Source organism: Trifolium pratense, linkage group LG2, assembly GCF_020283565.1.
Source record: "Trifolium pratense cultivar HEN17-A07 linkage group LG2, ARS_RC_1.1, whole genome shotgun sequence".
NCBI lineage: Eukaryota > Viridiplantae > Streptophyta > Magnoliopsida > Fabales > Fabaceae > Trifolium > Trifolium pratense.
The window spans coordinates 23,996,934-24,022,389 of NC_060060.1; the positions used below are offsets into that span (position 1 = coordinate 23,996,934).

The window sequence follows — 25,456 nt, forward strand, 5'->3', positions numbered from 1 at the left end:
ACATGTACCCGTATCTAAAATGTGAATTTTATCCATACTAACGGCGAGTATTTGGAGATAACCACCGAATATGAGTCAAATTGTCATCTTTATCGATGAAGGGTGATATCGCAAAAAGGGGCCCATATATAATAATATAAGATATGATTTGAACTTGAGCAGTTAGGCGGCCCCTCCGCCAGCCACAAGTATTCACCTACTAATTACAGACACTTTATTATAGCATATGTCACTTAACATCTTATAAGAACCAAGTAAACAGTCTACATCTAATTCAATGTTGTTATTTGAAAATGAGTAGGATGCCAGGTATGAAGGCAGGAGCATGGACACAAGAAGAAGACAAAAAGCTTATAGCGTATGTTACTCAACATGGCCATGGAAACTGGCATTCTTTGCCCCCCAAAGCAGGTAACAAACATATGTTCTCGTATTAGTTGATGGGATGTCAACATAGTCAGAATGTTGGTTTTCACTAATTAATTTTGCATAAAAAACATAGCATCGATGTCTTTGTCAACTAGCCGTTTAACGATGATCCCTGATCGCAGTCAAATACGGTTGATGCAATTTCAATCACGAAAACATAAAAAATCTTGATGTTACGAGTCCATATCGTAGTTATAAACCTATTATTTTAAAAAAATGTTGAATGCATGGTCTATAAATTAATAGTATATATTTATTAACCATGAATCTTGAGTTTATTGTTTATATATGTTTTATATAGGTCTGCTAAGATGTGGAAAGAGTTGCAGACGGAGGTGGATTAACTATCTGAGACCTGATTTAAAACGAGGAAACTTTAGCTTGGAGGAAGATCAAACTATTACTCAACTGCATGCTCTTCTTGGGAACAAGTTAGAATTTCTTGTCATTTAACCATGAATTTACTTTTTTATATTGAATGGCATTTTTGTCATGTACTTGTTGAGATTAGTTATGATGTGTCATTTAAGCATGTGTAAATCAACCAGTCATCTCAACATGTAGATTTAGAGTAATCAGTCAATTTAGTCCCTAAACTATCACTCTCTCACCAACTTAGTCCCTAAACTATTAAAAATAACTAAAAGGTCCCTAATCTATTTTCCATCCGTCAATTTAGTCCCTAAACTATCAATCTCTCACCAACTTAGTACCTAAACTATTAAAAACAACTAAAAGGTCCCTAATCTATTTTACATCCGTCAATTTAGTCCCTAAACTATCACTCTCTCACCAACTTAGTCCCTAAACTATTAAAAACAACTAAAAGGTCCCTAATCTATTTTTCATCCGTCAATTTAGTCCTCGGTTAACTTGTCTATAAAACCCTAAAATATTATCACCCTTTCTTTTTCCACGTGCTTCGACGAAAAACAACCACCCTGCTCGCCGCCAACCACTCCACTCTCCGGCAACAACCGTTTTGCTCGCAACGCAAATATAACATCTAGTCGCCGAACTCAATTCATTCTTTCAGAATAATCATTTAGAACGAAAGAGATCTTTAGTATGAAAAAAGTGGCAATTGTCGGTTTCTTTTTTTTTTTTTAACACAGAATATTTTTTTTATTCAACTTTTTGACTGAAAGATTAAAAAAAATGATATGATTCAACCGTTTTTGGTTTTATAGCTTGTTGTTTTGTCTGGTTTAATATGAAGGTGTGAAAACACAAGAAGGGGGGGTTGAATTGTGTTTTAGCTAAGTTAAAACTTTTTCAAGTTCTTAACTCAACTACGTTAGCAGCGGAAAAATAACACAATAAATAACAAGATAGAGAGAGATCACACAAGCAATTTATACTGGTTCCTCTCACAAAACGAGAGTAGTCCAGTCCCCTTGCACTTCCAAGGGATTTCACTATAATCACACAAGATTACACCTGCTCAAGCACACAAGCAAGAGACTTCTCAACAATGCTCAAGCACACAAGCTTAAGACTTCACACTTAAGCACACAAGCTTAAGTCTCACACTTAAGCACACAAGCTTAAGTTACACACGTAACAATAAAGTATATAAAAATATACAAGTGCTCTTAGATGAACCTAAAGAGAGCAAAATACAAATAGTACAGAGTATTTGGCTGAAGTGCAAAAACACTTGACAGAGGTTCAGAGCTTGTATATCAGAGTTCAGAGTTTGTTCAGCACACGTTCAATTCTTGATTATTGTATATAGTTGTAGCTGAATCTTCTAGTATATATACCACTAGAAAAGAGTCGTTGCAAAAAGAACCGTTGGAGTTGATAACCTTTTGTCTTCAAGCAGTCTGTCTTGATGCAGTTGGTTGTATCCAAAACTAAGAAAGAGTTTCAGGTACTTTGACTACTGCAGAGTGGACTTTCCTTATTCAGCTAACAAAACTGAAGACCCACGTTCTCAAGACAGGACAGACAAAACAGAGGTAGCTGAACTGATCAGGCTTGAAAGGTCCTTTTCTTCATTGGTAGAAGAGTTGACTGGAAAAGAGAATCTTCACAGCTTACAAAGAGATCTTCAGAGTTTGATGAAGCTTGTAGACAGATAAGAAGATCTGAAGTCTTCATCCTCTGAACGTTGTAACCTCTGAAGTCCAACATCTTCTGAGCGCTTGTGAACTTCTGAATTCACATCCTCTGAACTCCACTCAGGACTTAAATGATGCTTATATCTGCGCACTTAAAATAAATTTTTAGTCCTTCCAATTTGTTAATTAATACTTTGTTATCATCAAAACCTTTATAGATTTAGGGGCAAACATTTTTAAATCAATTTTGTTCCAACAATCTCCCCCTTTTTGATGATGACAAACATAAGTATTAATTGACAATTGTTGTTAAATTAACTTATCATGTTTCTCTTAGGTTTATGAGGTTTGCAAGCTCCCCCTAAGATTGATACTTCATAAAGTCTGAACTTTATGTTTTATCCATGATATTTTAATTTAGTATAAGATTAAGATAATTTTGAAATAAAATAAGTTTCATATCTTTCTTCAGAGTGAGAGGTTTGCAAGCTCTCCCCCTAAGTCTCATAAGGCTAAGTTAAAATTGCACTCTTAACTTATCCTTACTTATGAAATTTATTTTAGTTTCAACTAACTTAGTCTCCACCTTGAAATACGTAAAACAATTTAAACGTAACAACTTTTAACATAACAGATAAAAGCGAGATAAAAGGCGTGGTTTCAGTTTTGGAACATATCAATTAATGCGTAACTACTTCCCCTTTTGTCATTATCAAAAAGTAAAACAAAGTTATATAACCAAGACAGTCAAAGAAAAAAGAGTGGTTGTTACAATGGTGAATTAATTTCAAAAACGAAAACCAACGCGCTCAAAGGTGTATAAAAAGTGAACGAGTTAACATGCCTTCTTCACGTAAAAACACGAGTAAACAAGTGAAGCAAGAGAAAGTAGGAATAATGAAAAGATTTAGTTTACGCATCGCAGAGTTTAAGAGAAAGAAGAACGAAGAGAAACGCGAAGACGAAGAGAAGGATAAAAAAGACAACAAGAAACCACAAGATGCTGAGATAATAATCATCTCATCAGACTCAGAAGCTGAAGAGAATGAAGATGATGCTGACTATGTTGAGTTCTTGGCTGGCTATGTTCCAGAAGAGGAACAAGAAGAAGAAGAACAAGAGCAAAACCCAGATCCCATTGAAATATCATCAGAGGATGCTGAGGAGAAATCAGAGATTTCTTCTGAGTTTTATCCATCTGATTAGGATTAGGTTGTCTTTTTCTTTTTCTTTTTACCAATGTACTCAACATTATCAGATCATTAATAAAAAATTTTGATTTTAGAAAGCATCTTGTGTTCTTATGTTCTAATTTAACAAAGAAAAGAATCACAAGCAAAACAAACAAAACATATAATAAACCACATAATAAGAAAAATTGTTCAGAGGATAAAACAGAGAATAAAAAGAAAGCATAAAACATGTGCAGAGAATCCTAGGGTTTCTTAAGAAAAGCTAAGAGTTGGTCGAATTTATCATTCAAAGATCCCACATTGGAAACTAAACCATCCACCTTGGTTTCCAATGTCTCTTGAGCAGCTCTTTGACGCTCTAAACCTTCTTGCTGTTCCCTCAGGGCTTCTTGAAATATTTGCAACTGATCCGCCATAACAGGAGCTTGATCTTCAATCACAGGTGCCTTGCCTTTATCAGAGGGTTCACCTTCCTCTGGATAGTCTATCATCAGCACATCCTCTTGATCCTGAGAAGCAAGCACATCATCTGTAGCATCCTCTTGGTTTAACTCAGAAGTTTCTTCAGCAAGCCTGGCAGCAGCTTCAGCAAGTCGTTCATACTCAATCCGTTGATCCTCAAGACTTTGCAAAAGAGTAGAATCAACCCAGCAATCTTTGAATGCAGACATACGCCTCACAGCAGCAGCTATAGCAACAAGCTTAGCACGCTCATGCTCTTCATGATTGAATGGCGTTAACCTTTTCAACTCAGCCCTAGCCAAACTGTTCCTCATGAAGCTTATACCATCCAGATCCCGCTTACCAATAACAGCCTTAACCTTTGCAGCAGCAACATCCAAAGCATTGCAAATCCTTGCCTTAATGCGTGATACTTCGAGGTCCACATCAGAAGGACAAACTAAGAACCTGTCCTTTATTGTAGATAATCTAAGCAAGTCTTCATGAAATTGAGTGGATAGATTACTAAAGGTGTTGGATGATGAGGGTGAAGGATTGGGAATGGTAGAGAGAGTAGGTGTTTCAGGATCTGAGGGCTTGGGAGCACAAGTGTGAATACGCTCAGGAGAAGCATGTTCAGCACTTGGGTTAGGATGTGGTTCAGGGGTTGGTTCAGATGATGAAATGTCAGAAGTTGATTCAGGGTGAATATGTTCAGGAGATGGTTCAGGGGATTTAGATTCAGGGTTTGGTTCAGGAGCAATTTGTTCAGGGGTTGGTTCAGGAGGTGGAGAGGATTGTTTTGTGGGAGAGGTTGGTTTAGTGACAGGAATATCTGGTTGAGGTTCAGATGGTGGAATGTCAGGTTGAGGTTGAGGTGATGTAGATTTGTGTTGAGTTTCATGCGAAGGAGGATGATTGTTTAGAGGGTCAGGGCTCAGATGTTTTTCAAGTTCAGATAGGGGGTTATCAGAGGTTGGAATATCAGAGGTTGGTAAAATAGTTCTGAGAGGTTTGGTGTAACCTATTCCAATCTCATTTTCATTAAAAACATACTTAGAAGACTTACCTTTATCTTTAGAAATAGGAGCAGGTCTTCTACGAAGGCTTTCAGCAATAGTCTCTTCATCAGACTCAGTCTCATCTTCAGACTCAGATTCTTCAGATGAACTGTCTTCCTCAATAACAATAGGCTTTTTAGAAGCTCCTTCAGCAGCCTTGTTTGAAGTTTCTTCATGCTTCCTCTTAGTTCTTTGCTCAGCCATAGATTGCTCAACCTTAACCTTCTTCTGAGCAAGAAGATCTGGCTTAACTTGCTCATCCTGAGAATCAGCTTTCCTCTTTGGTTTCCTCTTAGGCTTATACATGTTTACAGGAGCTGGAGGAACCATACTTCTATCAACAACCAAACCTTCTTTTCTGAGCACTTCTAAGTAGTCCTGAATCACATGCTCAGCATCAGCTTCAGATATAACTGGGTAGCCTTCTACATACATACGATCTTCAGGTCTAACAGATAGCTCTTGTGGAGGTGCAACAGGCTTAGATGCAATAAGGCGCATCTTAGTAAGGAAACTAGCATGAAGAATTTCAGGAGTGAACTTCTTCTCCACAAGCTCTGGGTGAAATTTCTTTAGGTTCTGAACAACATGACCTTGATGCAGAAGGTCTGACAACAACCTAGGATAAACTATAGTAGTTTTCCTCTGAGATTTACTTGCAAAAATGGCTTCACAAATCCTTTCAAAGAAGTAATCTCCCAGATTTACCTTCTTTCCTGTCAGAAGGAAATACAGCAGATGACGATGCGTCCAGGAGATTGTATCAGTCCCACCAACCCTTGGACTGATAGCTGCTATGATGATCTTGAAAAGAACTCGACATTCATCAGTCAAACCCTTTACTTTCCCTTTTAAGGAGAAGTCTGTGCATATGAGATGCAGAAGATCATCTCTGAATCTTGTATCCTTTTCAAACACATCTAACTCTATCCCAGAGTTAGGTAGACCAAGAAGAGCATTGAAATGGATAGGCGAGAGTGCCATGTTCATCCCACAGATATTTGACCTAATCTGTACACCTGTATAATCCAGCAAACCCATTTCCTTCCTAGTTTTACCTTTCAGACTAGGATCTCTTTCTATTGCAGCAAGCTCTTCCTTCTTAGCTTCATGCTTATCAAACACCTTTGCTTTCATCCAGAATTTCTTCAACAAATCTGGGTAGATAGGACCGTTAAGCATGTCGAAGTACTTATCCCAACCTTGAGTGATAAAGTACGGCTTAACGTCGAAACCATTAGCTTTCAAACCGTCGAAATCAACTATCTTTTCTGACAGAAATGTGAGTTCAGACTCTGGGAATTCCATCTCGTTCCCAACAATCTGAAGGTTCTTGAAAATAAACGGAGGAATCCTTTTTGATGAAGAAGATGAAGTACCAGCCATTGTTGGAGATTAGGGTAAGGTTTGGAAAGACTAACGAGAGAGAAAGAAAATTTGTTGGTGGTTTAGAGAGAATATGAAAGTGTAGGTTGTGAAAGTGAATAGTGTGCAAGTGTATTGTGTAAGTTTTATTTAAATGCACACAGTTAACACGAAAATAGCAAATTTGGGAAGTTACGCTAATTGACAGAAAGTTGAATACCAAAAATCATCATTAACCACCCACTACCTGACACACGTAGACCACGTGCAGAAATTTACTCGGTAACTGTTATTTTAATGGACAACTGTTCAGCAGTGAATACTAAACGTTTCCCACTTAAATAGTTCAGAGCCTCTGAGTTATTTAAAATTCTCTATCAGAGTTAAGTACTTCAGAGCTTGTGTTTCAGATGTTCTGAATCATAAGTTCTGATATACATAACCTCTTACACTTTAATTGCCAACCAAATATTTTTCATTCAGAGATTGAAAACATGTTCAGATGTTTCTTTATAAAATCAAATCTTTCAACAGATAAAGCTTTAGTAAATATATCAGCCCATTGATTTTCAGTATCAACAAACTTAATATCTATAATGCCTCTCTGAACATAATCTCTGATAAAATGGTGTTTAATTTCAATATGTTTGGCTCTAGAGTGTAGGATAGGATTTTTAGATAAATGAATGGCTGCAGTATTATCACAATATAAAGGAATATTGTTACTGCTTACCTGATAATCTTCTAACTGATATTTTAGCCAGAGTAGTTGTGTGCAACACTTAGCTGCTGAAATGTATTCTGCTTCTGCTGTAGACAAAGCTATAGTAGTTTGTCTCTTACTAGCCCAGGAGATAAGGTTTTCACCAACAAAATGACAATTGCCACTTGTGGATTTTCTTTCAATTTTATCTCCAGCATAGTCAGCATCACAGAATCCATTTAGCACATAATCATTGGATTTCTTATAGAGAAGTCCAAGATTAGTTGTTCCTTTCAGATACCTAAAGATTCTCTTTACAGCAGTAAGATGAGATTCTCTGGGATCTGACTGGAATCTTGCACATAAGCAAACACTGAATAAAATATCTGGTCTAGAGGCTGTCAGATAGAGTAAGGAACCAATCATACCTCTGTAGACCTTTTGATCTACCTTTCCTTCATCATCTGACTTGCCCATGTTGGTAGTTGGATGCATAGGAGTATTCATTATCTTGCAGTCATCTAGATTGAATTTCTTCAGAAGTTCTTTAGTGTATTTTGATTGATGAACATAAGTTCCTTCCTTCTTCTGATTGATTTGAATTCCAAGAAAGAACTTCAACTCTCCCATCATGCTCATTTCAAATTCATCCTGCATTATCTTAGAAAAATTCTTGCACAAAGCAGCATTAGTTGAACCAAAAATAATATCATCAACAAAAATTTGAATAATTAAAATGTCTTCTTTGGTTGTTTTTCTAAAGAGTGTGCAATCAACCTTTCCTTTCTCAAAACCCTTTTCAAGAAGGAAATTACTGAGTCTATCATACCAAGCTCTGGGAGCTTGTTTCAGACCATACAGTGATTTCTTCAGTTTGAAAACATGTTCTGGGTTTGAGATATCTTCAAAACCAGGAGGTTGCTTAACATACACTTCTTCAGAAATAAAACCATTTAAGAAGGCACTTTTAACATCCATCTGATACAAGGTTATTCCATGATTAACAGCATAAGATAGAAGTAACCTGATTGCTTCAAGTCTAGCAACCGGTGCAAAGGTTTCAGTATAGTCAATCCCCTCTTGTTGACTATAACCTTGTGCAACCAATCTAGCCTTGTTTCTTACCACTTCACCTTGTTCATTCAGCTTGTTTCTGAATACCCATTTTGTTCCAATAATGTTTTTGTGTGAAGGTTTGGGCACTAAAGTCCATACATCATTCCTTTGGAATTGATTCAGCTCTTCTTGCATTGCTACAATCCAAGCATCATCCTTCAGAGCTTCATCAATCTTTGAAGGTTCCATCATTGAGATAAGACCCACTAATGATTCCTCATTTCTTAGCTGAGATCTTGTCTTTCTTGGACTATCCTTGTTGCCTAAGATCAGTTCCTCTGGATGTGATGACTTGTATTTGAATGTATTTCTTGGGGGCTCATCATCTTCAGACTCATCAACATCAGGTTCAGCAGATGCTTCAGTTCTTGGTTGTTCAGAGTCTGTAGGAACTATTTTGTTCAGAGGTACTTCAGAGAATGGATGTTCTGAGTAGTTTGGAATATCTGAATATTGATCCTCTGATACCTGAAATCTAGACAAACCTTCCACAAGCTCTGACACTTGGTCAGGCTCTTTGTCATCAAATTTGACATGCATAGTTTCTTCCACAGTATGTGTTTCAGAAATATACAGTCTGTATGCTTTTGAGCGTTCAGAGTATCCTATAAAGATACCCTTATAACCTCTAGCATCAAATTTCTTTAGATGGACTTTGTTGTTTAAGATATAACATGTACATCCAAACTGATGAAAATAAGAGATATCAGGTTTTCTTCCTTTGAACAATTCATAAGCAGTCTTGTTCAACTTAGATCTGATATAGATTCTATTTTGAACATAACATGCTGTGTTTACAGCTTCTGCCCATAAAAACTTTGCTACATTTGTTTCATGCATCATGGTTCTGGCCATTTCTTGCAGAGTTCTATTCTTCCTTTCTACAACCCCATTTTGTTGAGGAGTTCTAGGAGAAGAGAATTCATGCAGAATGCCATATTTTTCACAAAAGTTTTCAAAAGGTTCATTTTCAAATTCTCCACCATGATCACTTCTAACTTTTAAAATAGTGTAGCCTTTTTCATTTTGAATTTGTTTGCAGAAGATGCTAAACTCATCATAAGCTTCATCTTTTGTTCTTAGGAATTTTACCCAAGTCCATCTACTGTAATCATCAACAATTACTAATCCATACTTCTTTCCATTGATAGAGGCAGTTTGAACTGGCCCAAAGAGATCAATGTGAAGAAGTTCCAATGGTCTTGAGGTAGAGACAATGTTCTTAGGTTTAAAAGATGATTTTGTAATCTTTCCTTTTTGACATGAACCACAAAGTGTGTTTGAGTGATATTTGATTTTAGGTAAACCTCTGACAAGGTCAAGCTTGCTAAGCTTGGAGATTAACCTCCAGTTAGCATGGCCCAACCTCTTATGCCAGATCCATTTTTCTTCACTCAAGGTCAAAAGACACATCACTTTTTGTTCATTCAAGTCAGAAAGATTAATTTTATAAACATTGTTCTTTCTCAGACCTTTGAAGATAACGGAATTATCAGATTGTTTAGTTACAGTACATGATTCCTTATTAAAAATGACTACATAACCATTGTCGCAAAATTGACTTATGCTCAATAGATTATGTTTAAGTCCATCAACTAACCAAACATCATTAATAGATAGGGAGGAATTACCTACTGTACCTGTACCTATTATCTTTCCTTTCTGATTACCTCCAAAGCCAACAGAACCTCCTTCTTTCATGGTTAGCTTGGAAAACAGTTGCTTGTCACCAGTCATGTGCCTTGAACACCCACTATCCAGATACCATGAATGATTCATGATACTTCTTTGAGTGATAGGCTGTATGAGAAACAACTTTAATCACTACGGTGGAACTCTTTATCACAGTTAATGATAAAGTCATCCCAATATTCTTCCTCTTCATTTATCAAGTTCTGATTGTTAACTTGAGAACTTGTCAGCCATTGGTCAAGGACATAAGCCCTTCTTCCTTTGCATAGGACTTGTTTCCATACTCTAGGTAGGACATATCCTTTCCTAGTTGGTAAATCTGAATGATACATAATTTCAGCTTTTGGTACCCATCTTCTGGGTCCACGCTTGTTAGTCCACAAATGTTTACTGTGTTGTTGAGTGTGAGAGAAAGATTTTGGTTTGGAATAATAACTCTTTTGAAAATGGTTCTTAGTTTGAGTTCTGTTATTATTCCAGGACTTGGATTGTTTGTGCTTCCAGAGTTTGTATTTATCACCAGTCCATTGATTTGACTGGTTATATTTACTGACTCTAGAATCATAAATAACCTTAGTCCTATGTTGCCTCTGAGGTTTGAGGTTTGACTTTCTTTTAAAAACTACTGAGCTTTTAGGTTGACTTTTCTCATGAACTAGAATTCCTCTGGTTCCAGAAGTTGAAGCCTCAGATTTTGAAACTTTCAGAACATCTGAACTAATACTGTCAAGTTCTGAATAGCTTTTATCTTCTGAGCTTTTCTTCCCAGATCCTGAGGAACTTGGTTCTTCTGAGTTGTTATTTCCCAAATCTCTCAGATTATTGTCCTCATCTTCCAGAGTACCAAATTTCTTTCCTTCTTCACTCTGAGGTACAACATAGTAAACCCAAGATTTTCCAACCTTTTTGGGATAGGTCTTTAGCTTTGAATATGTTCTACCATATTCATAGCCAACTCCCTCTCCTCTATGTCTCATGACATTATAAACAAGATTAGCAGCTTTGCTCTTACCAAGGTTGAGATGCACAAACTGTTGAAGAGCCATTTCTTGCTCATCAGTAGGTTTGTGACACACAGCACAGCCCTTTTCAAGATCATTTACTCTATTCAGAGTTTCTTGATATAGACCTTGAAAATGTTCTGCTTGTTCAGTCAGAGTGTTAAGGTTTTCTTGTAAAACTTTTTGTTTACTTAACACTCTGAGATGTTTCTCAATGACCTTGTTAAGTGCAGTTATAAGTTGAGATTTAGAACAGTCAGAAAATACCTCATCAGTTACTTCTGAATCTGATTCTGATTCATCGTCTGAGTCTACATCTGAGTCAGTTGAAGCCATCAGGGCTAGATTTGCTTCTTCTTCTTCCTCAACTTCTTCCTCAGATGATAGCTCTTCAAAAGTAGCCATCAGACTCTTTCTCAATTTGCTTTTGAATTGTTGCTTCTTTGAGCTGTATCGTTTGCTTTTGTCTTTAGCAGACATTTCTGGACAATCAGCAATAAAGTGTCCTGGCTTCTTACAGTTGAAGCAGTTCTTCTGATCATCCTTTTTGCTGACAAAATTTCTGGAGATGTTTCCTCTGAAGTTTCTTTTGTTAAATCTGTTCCATTGCTGAAACTTGGTGAATAAAGCAAACTCATCCTCATTCATCTCATCCTCTTGACCATCAGCAGAAGATTCTTCTTCAATATCAAGAAGCTGAGTCTTAAGAGCCTTAGAAGTAGTCTTAGTTGACTGTAAAGCCACTGACTTAGACTTCTTCTTAGTTTCTGAGTCAGCATCCAGAACCATCTCATGGCTTCTGAGATTGCTTATCAGAGCTTCAAGACTCAGAGTCTTGAGATTTTGAGCTTCCTCTATTGCAGTGACCTTAGGTCTCCAAGCAATAGGAAGACTTCTCAGAATCTTCTGAACATGGTCATAGGTTGAATAACTTCTCTTAAGAGCTTTAAGACCAGATACAAGGATTTGAAACCTTGTAAACATAGTCTCAATGTTTTCATCTTGTTGCATAGTGAAAAGTTCATATTGTCTTATCAAAAGACTAGCTTTAGCCTCTTGAACCTTTTCATTACCATCATAGGTAGCACACATGGAATCAAAGATAGATTTAGCAGTAGACTTGTTTTCTATTCTGACATAATCCTCATGTCTAATAGCGCCAACAACAATGTCCTTTACTCTATGATGCTTAGTGTAGATTTTTAGGTTAGCTGGTGTGAGTAACTTTCTATGCTCAATGGACAACCTTCCATGTTCATTTAAGTTTTCAAAAGTTACTCCCAACTCAACCAAATCCCACAACTCATGATCAATAGCAGTAATATTGCTATACAGTCTCTCTTTCCACCATTCAAATAATGAAGCATCACCATTGAATATAGGGGCTTTTCTGTTGCCACTATGTTCATGTGATTCATTACTTAAGTAGTCAAAACCAAAAGCATTTCTAGGACCACCACCAGCACCACTGGCCTCACCTTCACCAGTAGTTCTAGTACTACTATCATCTCCTCCAGACATAGTGTTCTCACAAGATCTTTACTGTCTCACTGTTAAGTGAAAGTAACAGACCAGGTGCTCTGATGCCAATTGAAGGTGTGAAAACACAAGAAGGGGGGGGTTGAATTGTGTTTTAGCTAAGTTAAAACTTTTTCAAGTTCTTAACTCAACTACGTTAGCAGCGGAAAAATAACACAATAAATAACAAGATAGAGAGAGATCACACAAGCAATTTATACTGGTTCCTCTCACAAAACGAGAGTAGTCCAGTCCCCTTGCACTTCCAAGGGATTTCACTATAATCACACAAGATTACACCTGCTCAAGCACACAAGCAAGAGACTTCTCAACAATGCTCAAGCACACAAGCTTAAGACTTCACACTTAAGCACACAAGCTTAAGTCTCACACTTAAGCACACAAGCTTAAGTTACACACGTAACAATAAAGTATATAAAAATATACAAGTGCTCTTAGATGAACCTAAAGAGAGCAAAATACAAATAGTACAGAGTATTTGGCTGAAGTGCAAAAACACTTGACAGAGGTTCAGAGCTTGTATATCAGAGTTCAGAGTTTGTTCAGCACACGTTCAATTCTTGATTATTGTATATAGTTGTAGCTGAATCTTCTAGTATATATACCACTAGAAAAGAGTCGTTGCAAAAAGAACCGTTGGAGTTGATAACCTTTTGTCTTCAAGCAGTCTGTCTTGATGCAGTTGGTTGTATCCAAAACTAAGAAAGAGTTTCAGGTACTTTGACTACTGCAGAGTGGACTTTCCTTATTCAGCTAACAAAACTGAAGACCCACGTTCTCAAGACAGGACAGACAAAACAGAGGTAGCTGAACTGATCAGGCTTGAAAGGTCCTTTTCTTCATTGGTAGAAGAGTTGACTGGAAAAGAGAATCTTCACAGCTTACAAAGAGATCTTCAGAGTTTGATGAAGCTTGTAGACAGATAAGAAGATCTGAAGTCTTCATCCTCTAAACGTTGTAACCTCTGAAGTCCAACATCTTCTGAGCGCTTGTGAACTTCTGAATTCACATCCTCTGAACTCCACTCAGGACTTAAATGATGCTTATATCTGCGCACTTAAAATAAATTTTTAGTCCTTCCAATTTGTTAATTAATACTTTGTTATCATCAAAACCTTTATAGATTTAGGGGCAAACATTTTTAAATCAATTTTGTTCCAACATAATAATACTGCTTATCCTAGTGAGTTTTATAGTCCCACTGGACCGGAAGCTTCTCAAGCTCAAGCATTTACTTTTCTTGTTAGTGACTACGCTAAAATCAGGTCTGTTTTTTGTTCTCACTTTTGTAAATTTGTAAGGGTTTGTGATTTTGTTTTATCCCTTTGAAGTTTATACTGTGATCTCTTGTTTCTTGCGGGTCTGGGAGTTTTTTTATCCTTCTATTCCTTTTCTTCTGTTTTAGTATGCTAACAAAGTCTTATTAACTTCCAAACATTTGTATGGTGAATTATCTTTGCAGGCTGATTGTGTTATTGGTAATACTAGTAGGAGCTAGCTTTTTCATCCATGCTAGTGTGTTAAAAAGTGCCTTGAGATATTATAACAGGTTTGTTAGGAATCATAAAATGATGTTTGTGAGTGACTAAATTGAAGGATGTGAATATAGTTTAGGGACCTTTTAGTTGTTTTTAATAGTTTAGGGACTAAGTTGGTGAGAGAGTAATAGTTTAAGGACTAAATTGACGGATGAAAAATAGATTAGGGACCTTTTAGTTGTTTTTAATAGTTTAGGGACTAAGTTGGTGAGAGAGTGATAGTTTATGGACTAAATTGACTGATTACTCAAACATATATCTCTGTTGAAACTTATTTTACAAGTAGGCTGCAGGCTATCCAAATCCTACTTCCCTCTAATACTTTTTATGAGACATTTACTTTTCAACGAATAATTATTTTGTCTATGATATAAATCAAATATAATATTTATTCAATACATATCTAAAAAAATAAGTGTTTTTAATAAAAGGACCAAAAAGATCGTATAAGACTACAATTAATAGTTTTTATGTAAACTAGTGAGTTAGACAGGCGCGTTTCGCGCCCTACCTGTGTCTAACTTATGTAAAAAAAAAAAAGATATGTGTCATGTTATGGTAACTTTGTTAATAAAAGATTTTTGTTGTTACTAAAAAATCAGGGGTATTATGAAAAGTCCACACCAAAATTTATGTATTTTCTTTATATATAGTATAGAAGATTATAGTCTTATATATCCAATTAGAGAAATTAATATGGCAATAAGTTGCACAGAGAGGAGACAGTTTAGAGTTGAAATTTTTTCTATTTTCTATTTTTTCCATTTCATCTATTACTCTATAATTTTGGAAATATAAATACAAAAATATAACATTAAATGAGTTCAAATATCTTTTATACACTACAATATTAAAAAGCTTTTATTTTATTTTTTTATATATCAACAATATTAAAAAAATTTAGTGATGAAAGGAATGAAAGTACATAATAGAAAAATAAAGAAGATCATAACTCAAATATTCGTAGAAAAAATATAATGCATGCATAAATTGAATTGGGATAATGCATCTATAAATTGAATTGGGATACTCTCTATTTTCCCACTTCATTAATATAATATATGTCACATTATTACGTTTATATACTTAAAACATTAATAATCTTAAAAATGGAAAAGATATTTACTAGTGTAAATTGCACTTTACAGATGGTCAACGATAGCAGCTCTACTACCAAGGAGAACAGACAATGATATAAAGAATCATTGGAACGCTAACATCAAGAAAAGACTTATCAAAATGGGGATAGATCCCACCACTCACAAACCAAAATCCAACATCAAAGACAATATCAATATTGCTCTCAAACACAAGGCTCAATGGGAGAGTGTTAGATTGGAAACTGAAGCAAGATCATCAATGTTAGGCAAAATTCAAACTCAACCTTTAATATGTTCATCAAGTTCACCAAATTTTTCAATAACCAATCACAACAATGCAATGGATAACATGTGTGCCATCATGTTTGCAAATGATGATGTTGACCCTTTATTTCCAATGCATTGCAATGTTACATACAACAATACCAATAATATCATGGAAACAAGTGGTCAAGAGATCATGCATAGTTATGCGTCTAACTTGCAAGGTGATGATGACATAATGGTGGCATTGGAAGCTTTTAGAGATTCCTTCAATGTTGACACTTTCATGGACTTCAATGGAAATGGAATGTGTAAGTTTGATGCTGGCTATGCATTTTCAAAATAATGGTCTACCTAAGAGGGAAGCACATTTTAGTTATGTTAATTGTTATGTTAGTTTTCTTTATATCTTGTGAAGACTATTCTGGACGTCCAATTTCTTTAACCCTTAATTTAACTAGTTCAATCAGTTAAGCTACTCATCTCACCCTATAAACATTATGCACTTGTGTGTTAAAATATTGTATGCTCAAATGACAATGCATCATCTCCTTGTATCATCAACATATGTGTGTGATATGTTAACGTGAGTTTAAGTTTTATATTGGAAGGAAGTGTTGAAGTTGAACAAAATATACTTGGGATGACTCATAAATTTAATGTCTTAAAATTTTGTATAAAGATTTAAGTGAGGAATCTAAAAAAATTCTTTAATGGGGAGTAGAAATCAGTGTGTATATTTTGAGTAAAAAAATATCGGAAAATGCTAACTAATTCCAATATATTAAAATTAAATTGAAATTTGTGTAATTAATGTTTGTAAAATATAAAGTGTCTTGTTTTCAATGTAAAATTTACCTTTTTTTTATCCTTAACTAAAGTCTCGGAGACACTTGTTAGCATGACCCAAAAATATATCAATTTTTTATAAAATACATAATACAGAGACAAAAATAACTCAAAATACATAAAAATTTATATAAATTACAATTGTTCTTTATGAGTTTTCATATTTTGAAATAAAAATGTTCAATGGTTTTTAGTATTTTCATGTTGTAAATGAACCAAAAATGGGAAGAGAGGACTAATATTCAGGATATTTTTATTTTAAAATAGCTAGATTACAATGCTAAACTGTTGATTAATGTGATTATATTATTTTTTATTTAAATTTTTGGATTAGTGTGTGCGCCCAAATAAAATATTATTTGGGTTTGTGTCTATACAAGTGTTCCTCATCGCTATCTAACAATCCAAGTGTAATGTTAAATATGTTTAACTTTTAGTGATAATGATAACTACAATAATACTCTATGTTAAAAGTTTGATAAAATCTAAACACAGATTGATAAGTGAGTGTAATTTTTATCTTACAAGTAGATTTTATAAAATTAAATTATGTACAACCTAAATTTTAAGACAAGATCATAATCTATATATTCAAGATCATTAGACTAGATGAAATCTCACAACAGATGTATTGGGCTGATGCGTGGATATAAACGGTCAGTGGCCTAATAGAGAAAACCTGATAGCAGGCGGCCCAACGGATCGTGGAGAGGCTCTGATACGATCTTAGATTTGGGAGTTTGGCCTAACTCAACCTTAAAAAACCAACATGTAAGGTGAGAATTGCCCTCACACACATCCAAACGTACTATCTCGCAATCGATGTAAGACTTCTTAACCTAAAAAACGTTTATGATAGGATCAAGGTAAAAAAAAAAAAAAAACCAAAGTAGACAGCCACTGAATGGCTTGGAATCATATCAGTACATTAACTAGATATCAGTAACTCAGAGTAAGAAATTCAACACGTGGTGATGCAAAGTTAAAATTATAACTGTGGTTTCACTGGCTTTTGCAATCTGACATTGGTTAAATATGGTTAATGAAACTTAATTTCCTGATCATGGAGCTACCTACAAAGTTCTATTCGTACACTTACTAGTTACTATACTCTTTTATCACATAATGGTTGCACAATTTGAATGTGATTTTTTAGCGGCTGTCAATCTTCTTTCTAACTGTTCGGTTCCATAAAAATGACAAATGGAGAATGGTTTTTGTATACAGGATGTTCCAACCATATGACAGGGCATCAAAACTGGCTAATCAAATTTGATGACACAAGAAAAATCAAAGTTAAATTGGCAGATGATAGATCCATTCAAGCAGAAGGCACTGGTAACATGGTGATCAAGAGAAAGAATGACAGTTCAACCACAGTTGAAGACATCTTGTTTGTACCAGGTATGGATTATAACTTGCTTAGTGTTGGTCAATTGATAGAAAAAGACTTCTCAGTCAGTATAAAGAATGAAAATTTTGAGCTTTATGATCCTGCCAACATGTTAGTGTTGAGATCACCTTTAGCAAAGAATAGAACATTCAAAACTGTGATCAACAACACTAAAGTTGAATGTATATATGAAGGCTGCAGTTGCAGAAAATAAGAAAAATTGGTTATGACATTTAAGGTTTGGTCATTTAAACTTTAAATACTTGAATCGATTAGCAAGTAAGGAGATGGTAGCAAAATTGCCTAGAATTCAGATGCTAGATAAGATTTGTGATGGTTGCTTAGTAGGCAAGCAAGCCAGGAATGTTTTCACAAAATCTTTGCCATTAAGATCAACAAATGTTTTGGAAGTTGTACACTAAGATGTGTGTGGACCTTTTGATGTGAAATCACTTGGTGGAAACAGGTACTTCATAACATTTGTGGATGAGTATAGCAAAAAGACGTAGATTTTCTTGATACAGTCAAAAGAAGAGGATTTACTACATATAACAAAAAAAAAATTATTTTATAAAATGTTTCAAAAAACAATTTGTCATTTATTATTATTATTTTTAATTTTAAAACATCTTTTATAATTTTATTTTATTTTTATAAAAAAATTTAAAATGCCACATAAGCAAAATGTTGTGATGTCATTTTGAGATATTTATAAGGATAAAAAACTTATTTAAGCCATAAAAAAATTATCCTTTGGTTTGGGAGAATTTTATAATGTGCTAAACATGATTGCATAACTTTTTTAAAAAATTTCGAATAATTCGTATGAGTTGATTTAAAAGCGGGGATCAAAAGTTGTGACAGAGAATATTTGGAGGACACTTGTTGAAATTGTTTATATGGACAAAAAAAAAAAATTGAGATAGACAAAGAAATTGTGAATATATAATTAAAAATAATTATTTGATTAAGAATTTATGGTTAATGAACATAGTTGAGTATATATACACACACTCCCTCCGTCACAAAATATAAGAAAAAATGAGTAAAAGAAATTTAATGTATTTGGTTAAAGATTTGAACCAAATACATTCTTTTGACCAACTTTTGAATCCTTGTTTTACAAATTTGATATATCCAAGTTTTAATTTTTTTTATCTGAATCGTGTTGGCTACGTTAGGGTAACTCCACCAAATCTGGATCCTCTCCATCCTTTTCTCTCATGTTCTTCATCCTATCCTCCGGCCATCCATTCATCTTTTTCTTTCTCTTCCGCATTATTATTTTTTCTTGGTAAATCAACGATCGTTGGATTAAAAAAAGAAGAGAAAGATGGACACAAATAATATTAGAGATCCAAATTCAACCCCACCTTGATATTTATTTTTATTTTATTGGTATTGTTATTGTTTATATATGTTATGTTATGTTTATCCTTCAAGAATGATTATATCCTTTGCTTTTCCACGTGCTGCTTTGCTTGTTAACACCAAAGAAAATTCAATATTTCTTATTGGGCCACACCAGCATAAGTCTTTCTCTTCATTTTATTGGGCCAGCTTTGGTAAAGTCTTTCTCTTCTTTTACTATTCACACGACACTCAACCATGAATCTATTAAGTTAAACTAAGGAAATTAAAACTACACAAAATATCATGTTAATAGAGAGAAACACATAATTAACTCAATAAATTAAAATCTATAATTTATTTAAAATTGTTCTAAATTAAACACTAAACTAATAAAATTATATTAAAATTTAATTAAAAAGACTCTAAAAACAGTAACTGGTGAGGACTCATCACAGTCCTAGTTGAGTACTTTTGCATTGATATTTTTGGTTTAATGAATTTTAAACATTTGGATGTTAATTTCACTTATGTTTATAAATTATCATGAATGCGACTCAATTCTTTCTTGCACAAAAGAGTAAAGGAGCAATTTGAAATGAACGGCTGACGTCTAACGTTGGAAGGATTTTTGCTTCATTTTAACAATGTCATCGCGGCTAACGTTAAATTAAAAAGTAAAAGATAATTCCAAGGGTTAAAGGAGTTGAGGAGTTAAAAGTCCAGAATTAAAACATTGGTGTAGATGAAAAATATTAATATTAATAATTATTAACTTTGACTAGTTTCAAAAATAAAAAAAGATATTTCTATATGAATTCGACTTAATTTTTAATTAGTATGTAAAATATATATTTTCCTTCTAATTTGCTATCACAAAGGGTGACTTAACAAATTAACGTCGTAACATTACGACCCGTGCGAAAGCACGGGTCTATTACTAGTTTCTATATGAATTCGACTTAAATAGTGATATAATTTCCAGTTAATTTTAAAAATGTCATTGTGTTCAAGATGTATTCCAATGGTTCGTGACTTGAACAAAAAGTGAGTGACATGATATGATATCACAACCACACAAGTACATAGAGTACATTAACACTTAGATGCGATGACGCGGGTCTCTTCTTGCTTAACCAATGTCTTGGGTTCCATCATTGACTTGAGCATGCAGCAGCGTCAAAACTCTTAGGGAGAGTTTGCTATCTATTTGGTCCCACAAGGCTCGATGGATTATTCTTTGCAGTTACACGCAGTCTGGTTTACGAAAAAAAAATACTAAAAATAATACAACAAAGTGAAAAATTTGAGAGAGAAAAAAAAAATAAAAAGGGAAAACACATGCAATTTCAAGCAACAAAATATTAGGGAGAAAAAATGGATAGAAACAACCGGACACCTGTCTAGCAAGAAACACACTGAACCAATCTGAGCAAGAGATAAGCTGAAGTAGCCTATATACTAAGAAGGACAATGAGAACCAAATAAACATCCACCTGAGTACAAATATCTCCGCCCAGATCAACCCCACAAACCTCTATCGGTCCAAACAATAAATAGGTTCAACCATCCGCTCATAGTAGGAACAAAGTAGGACCCTATCCTTGAGTAATTGTTAGGAGAAGACAATGAACTTTGATGGGCCTCAAATTTTGTAAACCTTGGGCAAAATTCGGACATCCTCTTAAGAACTTTCTCCTCCAATTTGGGTGGCTTGTCAAGTAACAAAGATTTTTACAAAAAATTGGAGATTTGACTTGTGAACCTTTTAAAATTTTAACTAAAAATTAAACTGAGTTATTACTAAACAATATTCAAAGAAAAACTGTCAGCATGAGCTGAAATCGTTCTCTGGCTTATGCAAATATAAATAAATTGTTGTTGTTTAGACAAATAAAAGTATAATGAAAGAGAGAAACCATCACACAAAAATTTATCATGGTATGTTCACCCTAAAACTTGGGTTACGTCTAGTCCATGTCCGTGAGTTTATCCACTATAATCTAATCCAAGATTATAATTATTCTACGATCTAAACCAAGATCAAAATTCTTCTATCATCTAATCCAAAATCAAAGTTTTCTTCCATCCCTAGGGGTCGTTTCACCTTAGTCAATCCTGACTTTTAAAAGCATTCTTAATTAATCGTTAAAGATTAATTAACTTGAGCAAGTTCTTACAAATGATTGTAAAGTAGTTTGGATCTAAGATTATAAAAAACTTAAACTAGTTGAGAAGCTTATGCAAAAACTAATCGGTATACTCTATGAAATTTAAATCCTAGAATTTAGTAAAGAGTTGGAGTGTGAGTGGAAAAAGAAGAGTGTGATTGCTTATAAGATAAAATAAGTATCAAATGCTTTTGTACTTAAAACTCTTACTATTAAAATGCAACCAACCGTGCTATTTATAGTTGTAGATGTCCCTTTGAAGCTTGACCTTCAAGTATGTCCGTTGTGAGTGTTGGTGTAAGCCCTAGAGGCCAATAGTTTATGTTAAACTTATGCTATGTATCATGACTTTTATTATTAAATAAAATAAGATATTCTTTATCATGCTTGTTGTATTATTAATAAAGTCCCTAGAATAGACGGTTCATGTAATAAAACATTAAGACTTAATCGTGAGATTACATTAACCTAAAGAACACTATTCTAAAAGTATTTGTAGTCAAGCTTCAATTTGAATTGGGATAATAATAAAGCGTAGAGGCTATTATGTATGCAAACTAATGACCACACACACCTGATGGGTCATGAATATGACATATTAAGTCTATACATTGATATGAAAATTAGGAGTAATATTTATACTGTATTGACCCACCATGAGAATACTACATAGTATGATATGAAAGTGTCATAAGATATTCTCATAGTGATAATAGTGTATACCACTCTTCGACCTGAAACCATATGATCCCTAGATGTGGACTTACAATGTTTTATTGCCATTCAGACATGACTGTAAAATTGCATGCCGAAGCCGATGAAGTCAATATGAGATATTAGACTTATTTGTTAATCAATATGTTTCGAGATAAAGGAATATAAATATTGAACTATACAAGGGTGACACCATCTATGTCTTGTGTTCAATACAAATATGAGGACAAAATAGTAATTGTACACGTAGACATTATCATGGAAATGTTTCGTTTGATCACCTAACATTCAATTTGGATAGCAGTGATGTATTGCTAGACACTCCTCACTGTTTATTATATTAATAAGATATAATATTATTGCAAACGTTACAAGAACTGTTCTGGACTAGACTAATGCTAGTCCACCTAGACCCTCACAAAGTCCACATGGCTTGCCCAACCACCTCCATGTCAGCATGGCACAACCTCTCCACCAAGATAGGGTAAAATTACTACTCTACCCACCATCTAAGGGTGATATCTTGGCAGTCCCTCTTAATGGGCCTTGGCTAGTCCAGCCCACTAAGAGGACCTTTGGCCCAGAGCTGGGGGCTATAAATACTCTCCCTCATGGGAGAGCAAGGTAGACACTATTCATTATTGCAATTACTCTCTCTCTCTAACCTCTCTCTAAGTACCTCTTTGCTCTCTATATTCCTTGTCTGACTTTGGCATCGGAGCACCTGCAGGTACAACCCCCCCTTCGTGGATCATCTGCTCGGATTGCTTCCTACCACCTGCTCAACGGACTTCCAGCTGGCCTCCTACCTGTTCTGATCAACAGATAAGATCAGTGGCGCCGACTGTGGGGAACTGAGTTCTCCCCTTCTTTGTTTCGAGCAAGAAAACCAAAGAACAAAACCAATAAATCACTTTTTCTTCATGGCCAGTGCATCTCATTTCAACAATGACGTTGAGGACGCTGCTCCTCCTTCTTCTCCCCGTCTGCCTCCTGTTCTCATCACTGACCTCCAGGCCCTCCCCGAGTCTGACCCTAGAGACGGGCAGGAAACTTCCTGGACTTCTGAGGACGGCGACCTGGTCGTCTTGACTGAGAAGCAGGCAGGGAAGCGCCCTCAGTCCGAGCAGGGCAGATCAGCAGAAACCGACTTGTCCGCTGCTTCAGTTACCAATGTTGAACTAGCAGCACTCATAGCTGCCCTGAAACAAACCACCGAAGCTCTCCAAGGCCAGAATCGCCGAATGGACGAGCAGAATTTGAGACTTGATCGCTTGGAAAGGAATCAGCGACTCTCAAGGAACAACTCTCCCCCGAGGAGAACTCCTACTTCTCAATCCCCTCCTCGTCAGGAAACTGTCAGACAACGACGACCTGCCCTTGAGAGGATTGAGCAGCCTAGCAAGAAAAGAGACCATGTCTCCCCTCCCCGCGAGGGTATATCTTCTCCTATTGTGAAGAAAGGAAAAACGGTGGACCGAACACCTCCTCGCAGCCAATTCTCCAGGAGCCCAACTCCTGATCGTGAGGACTCACCTCCCCTAAACTCACATGAGAGTGACGAGGAAGATCCTCGCTGCCCCTTGTCTCATGACATTCTCCAAGCACCTGTGCCAAAGGGATTCGAGCGACCACCTGCTCTCCCAGCCTACGATGGACTCACAGACCCAGATGAACACATTGCTTCAATCAACGCTACCCTGAACTTCTTAAGGGTCAGCGGAGCTATAAGATGCAGAATTTTCCCAACTACCCTCAGGAAGGGAGCTATGGCCTGGTATCACAGCCTACCTCCTCGTTCCATTGTCTCATGGATGGACCTCTCCGACCAGTTCCGCAGACACTTCACTGCTTCCCGCAAGCAGCCAAAGACCGAGGCAGTCCTGGACGCCATCTTCCAAGGTGATAATGAATCTCTCCGTAGTTTTATAGAGAGGTTCAACAAAGAGGCCGTCCAGGTAGAAACAACTGATGATATGAAGAAATACCTGCTCCAAAGGGGCCTCAGACCGAATACTGACTTTGCAAAAGCCGTGGGAATCGAAAAACCACGCACCTTTAGCGACCTCCTCCTCAAATCTCAACCATACATCCAATATGAAGAGCAACAAGCTGCAGATGCTGCCCGCTATGGGCGAGCAGGAAACAGTCAACCTGCTCCTCGCTCAAATGCTGAACAGCCCAGCCGGGGAGGAGGAAGACGAAGAGGCGAAAGACCTAGGGAACCCCGTGGACCTCCTAGCACGTTCAGCAACTATACTCCCCTTAACAGAACCCAGGAAGAAATTTGGAAAGAGTGCAACTCAGCTGAATTCACCAAAGCAGGAATTAAATTTCCAAGACAACAACCCACAAAGCCTGGCCAAGACAAGAGCAGGTACTGCAAGTACCACAAAGGTTACGGCCATCTGACTGACGACTGCATCCAACTGAAAGACGCCATAGAAATTTTGATCAGAAATGGGCAAATCAAACAGTACGTGAAGAGGGGCAATGCTCCCCGGGCAGAAGCTGCTGAGACCAGCAACAATGAAGAAGCTGCACCAGAAAAATCCGGGCACAAGCCAGTTGCCCTTGCCATCTCCAGAACTGAAGACTTCTTTGTCCCTGACTACTTGGACGACACCTATGTTGCTCCCACGCTGAGCAAATGGGACGCACTTGCCCACGCTATGGTGATCTCCGCTGGGGGTTTTGACAAACAGACTGTGGGATCAATCAAAAGGAAATTTGAAGAATTACTGGATGGCTCCTCTAACATGAGTGCAACCTTAGACAAACCAAAAGGGCAGTCAAGGCCCATATCTTTCTATATGGAAGAGCTGCCCGGAGGAGCTGCAAACTCCCAGATACCCCTGCTCATCAGAGCGGACATGGCAAACATGGACGTCCGCAGGGTACTGGTCGACCAGGGAAGCTCCTGCGACATCATGTACTCCCAACTCTTTAAAACTCTGCAATTGGATGAAACCTACCTCACTCCCTATTTTGGATCCGATCTTTCTGGATTCAATGGGGCAACAACCAAGCCATGGGGCTACGTAGACTTGCTAGTCACCGTTGGCTCCGAAGAAACTGCAAAAACAATCAAGGTGAAATTCCTGGTAGTGGACTGCCCGTCTCTCTACCAATGCATCTTGGGCCGGACAGCCATTGCTGACTTAATGGCTGTCCCATCAACCGCCCATCTCAAAATGAAGTACTACACGCATAAAGGCCAAGTTGCAACCTTACATGGAGACATTGAAGCAGCAAGGAGAGTCTTCAATGCCTCCTCCAAGGGAAACGAGTACATCGGGCAACTCCCCGAACCAAAGAAGTCCAAGGCAACAGCTTCACTGCCCTTGCCAGAAATCAGCTCTATTGACCTCGACAGCCGCTTTTCCAAGCAGGAAAGCAAGGATGAAAAGAAGCTCCGCAAGGAGATGAAGGAGGACGACGAGGCGAGCCAAGAGCACCGTCGTCCAGTAC

The 25,456-nt window shown here is 36.4% G+C and overlaps 1 protein-coding gene across 1 annotated transcript; it reads left to right on the forward strand.

Annotated features, from left to right (window-relative positions):
- Positions 1–293: 293 nt before the first annotated feature.
- LOC123904430 (transcription factor MYB16-like) lies at positions 294–15,854 on the forward strand. Its single transcript, XM_045954099.1, has 3 exons — positions 294–411; positions 731–860; positions 15,293–15,854. Exons 1-3 carry the CDS (start codon positions 294–296, stop codon positions 15,852–15,854), a joined length of 810 nt encoding a protein of 269 aa, XP_045810055.1.
- The last annotated feature ends 9,602 nt before the right edge of the window (positions 15,855–25,456 follow it).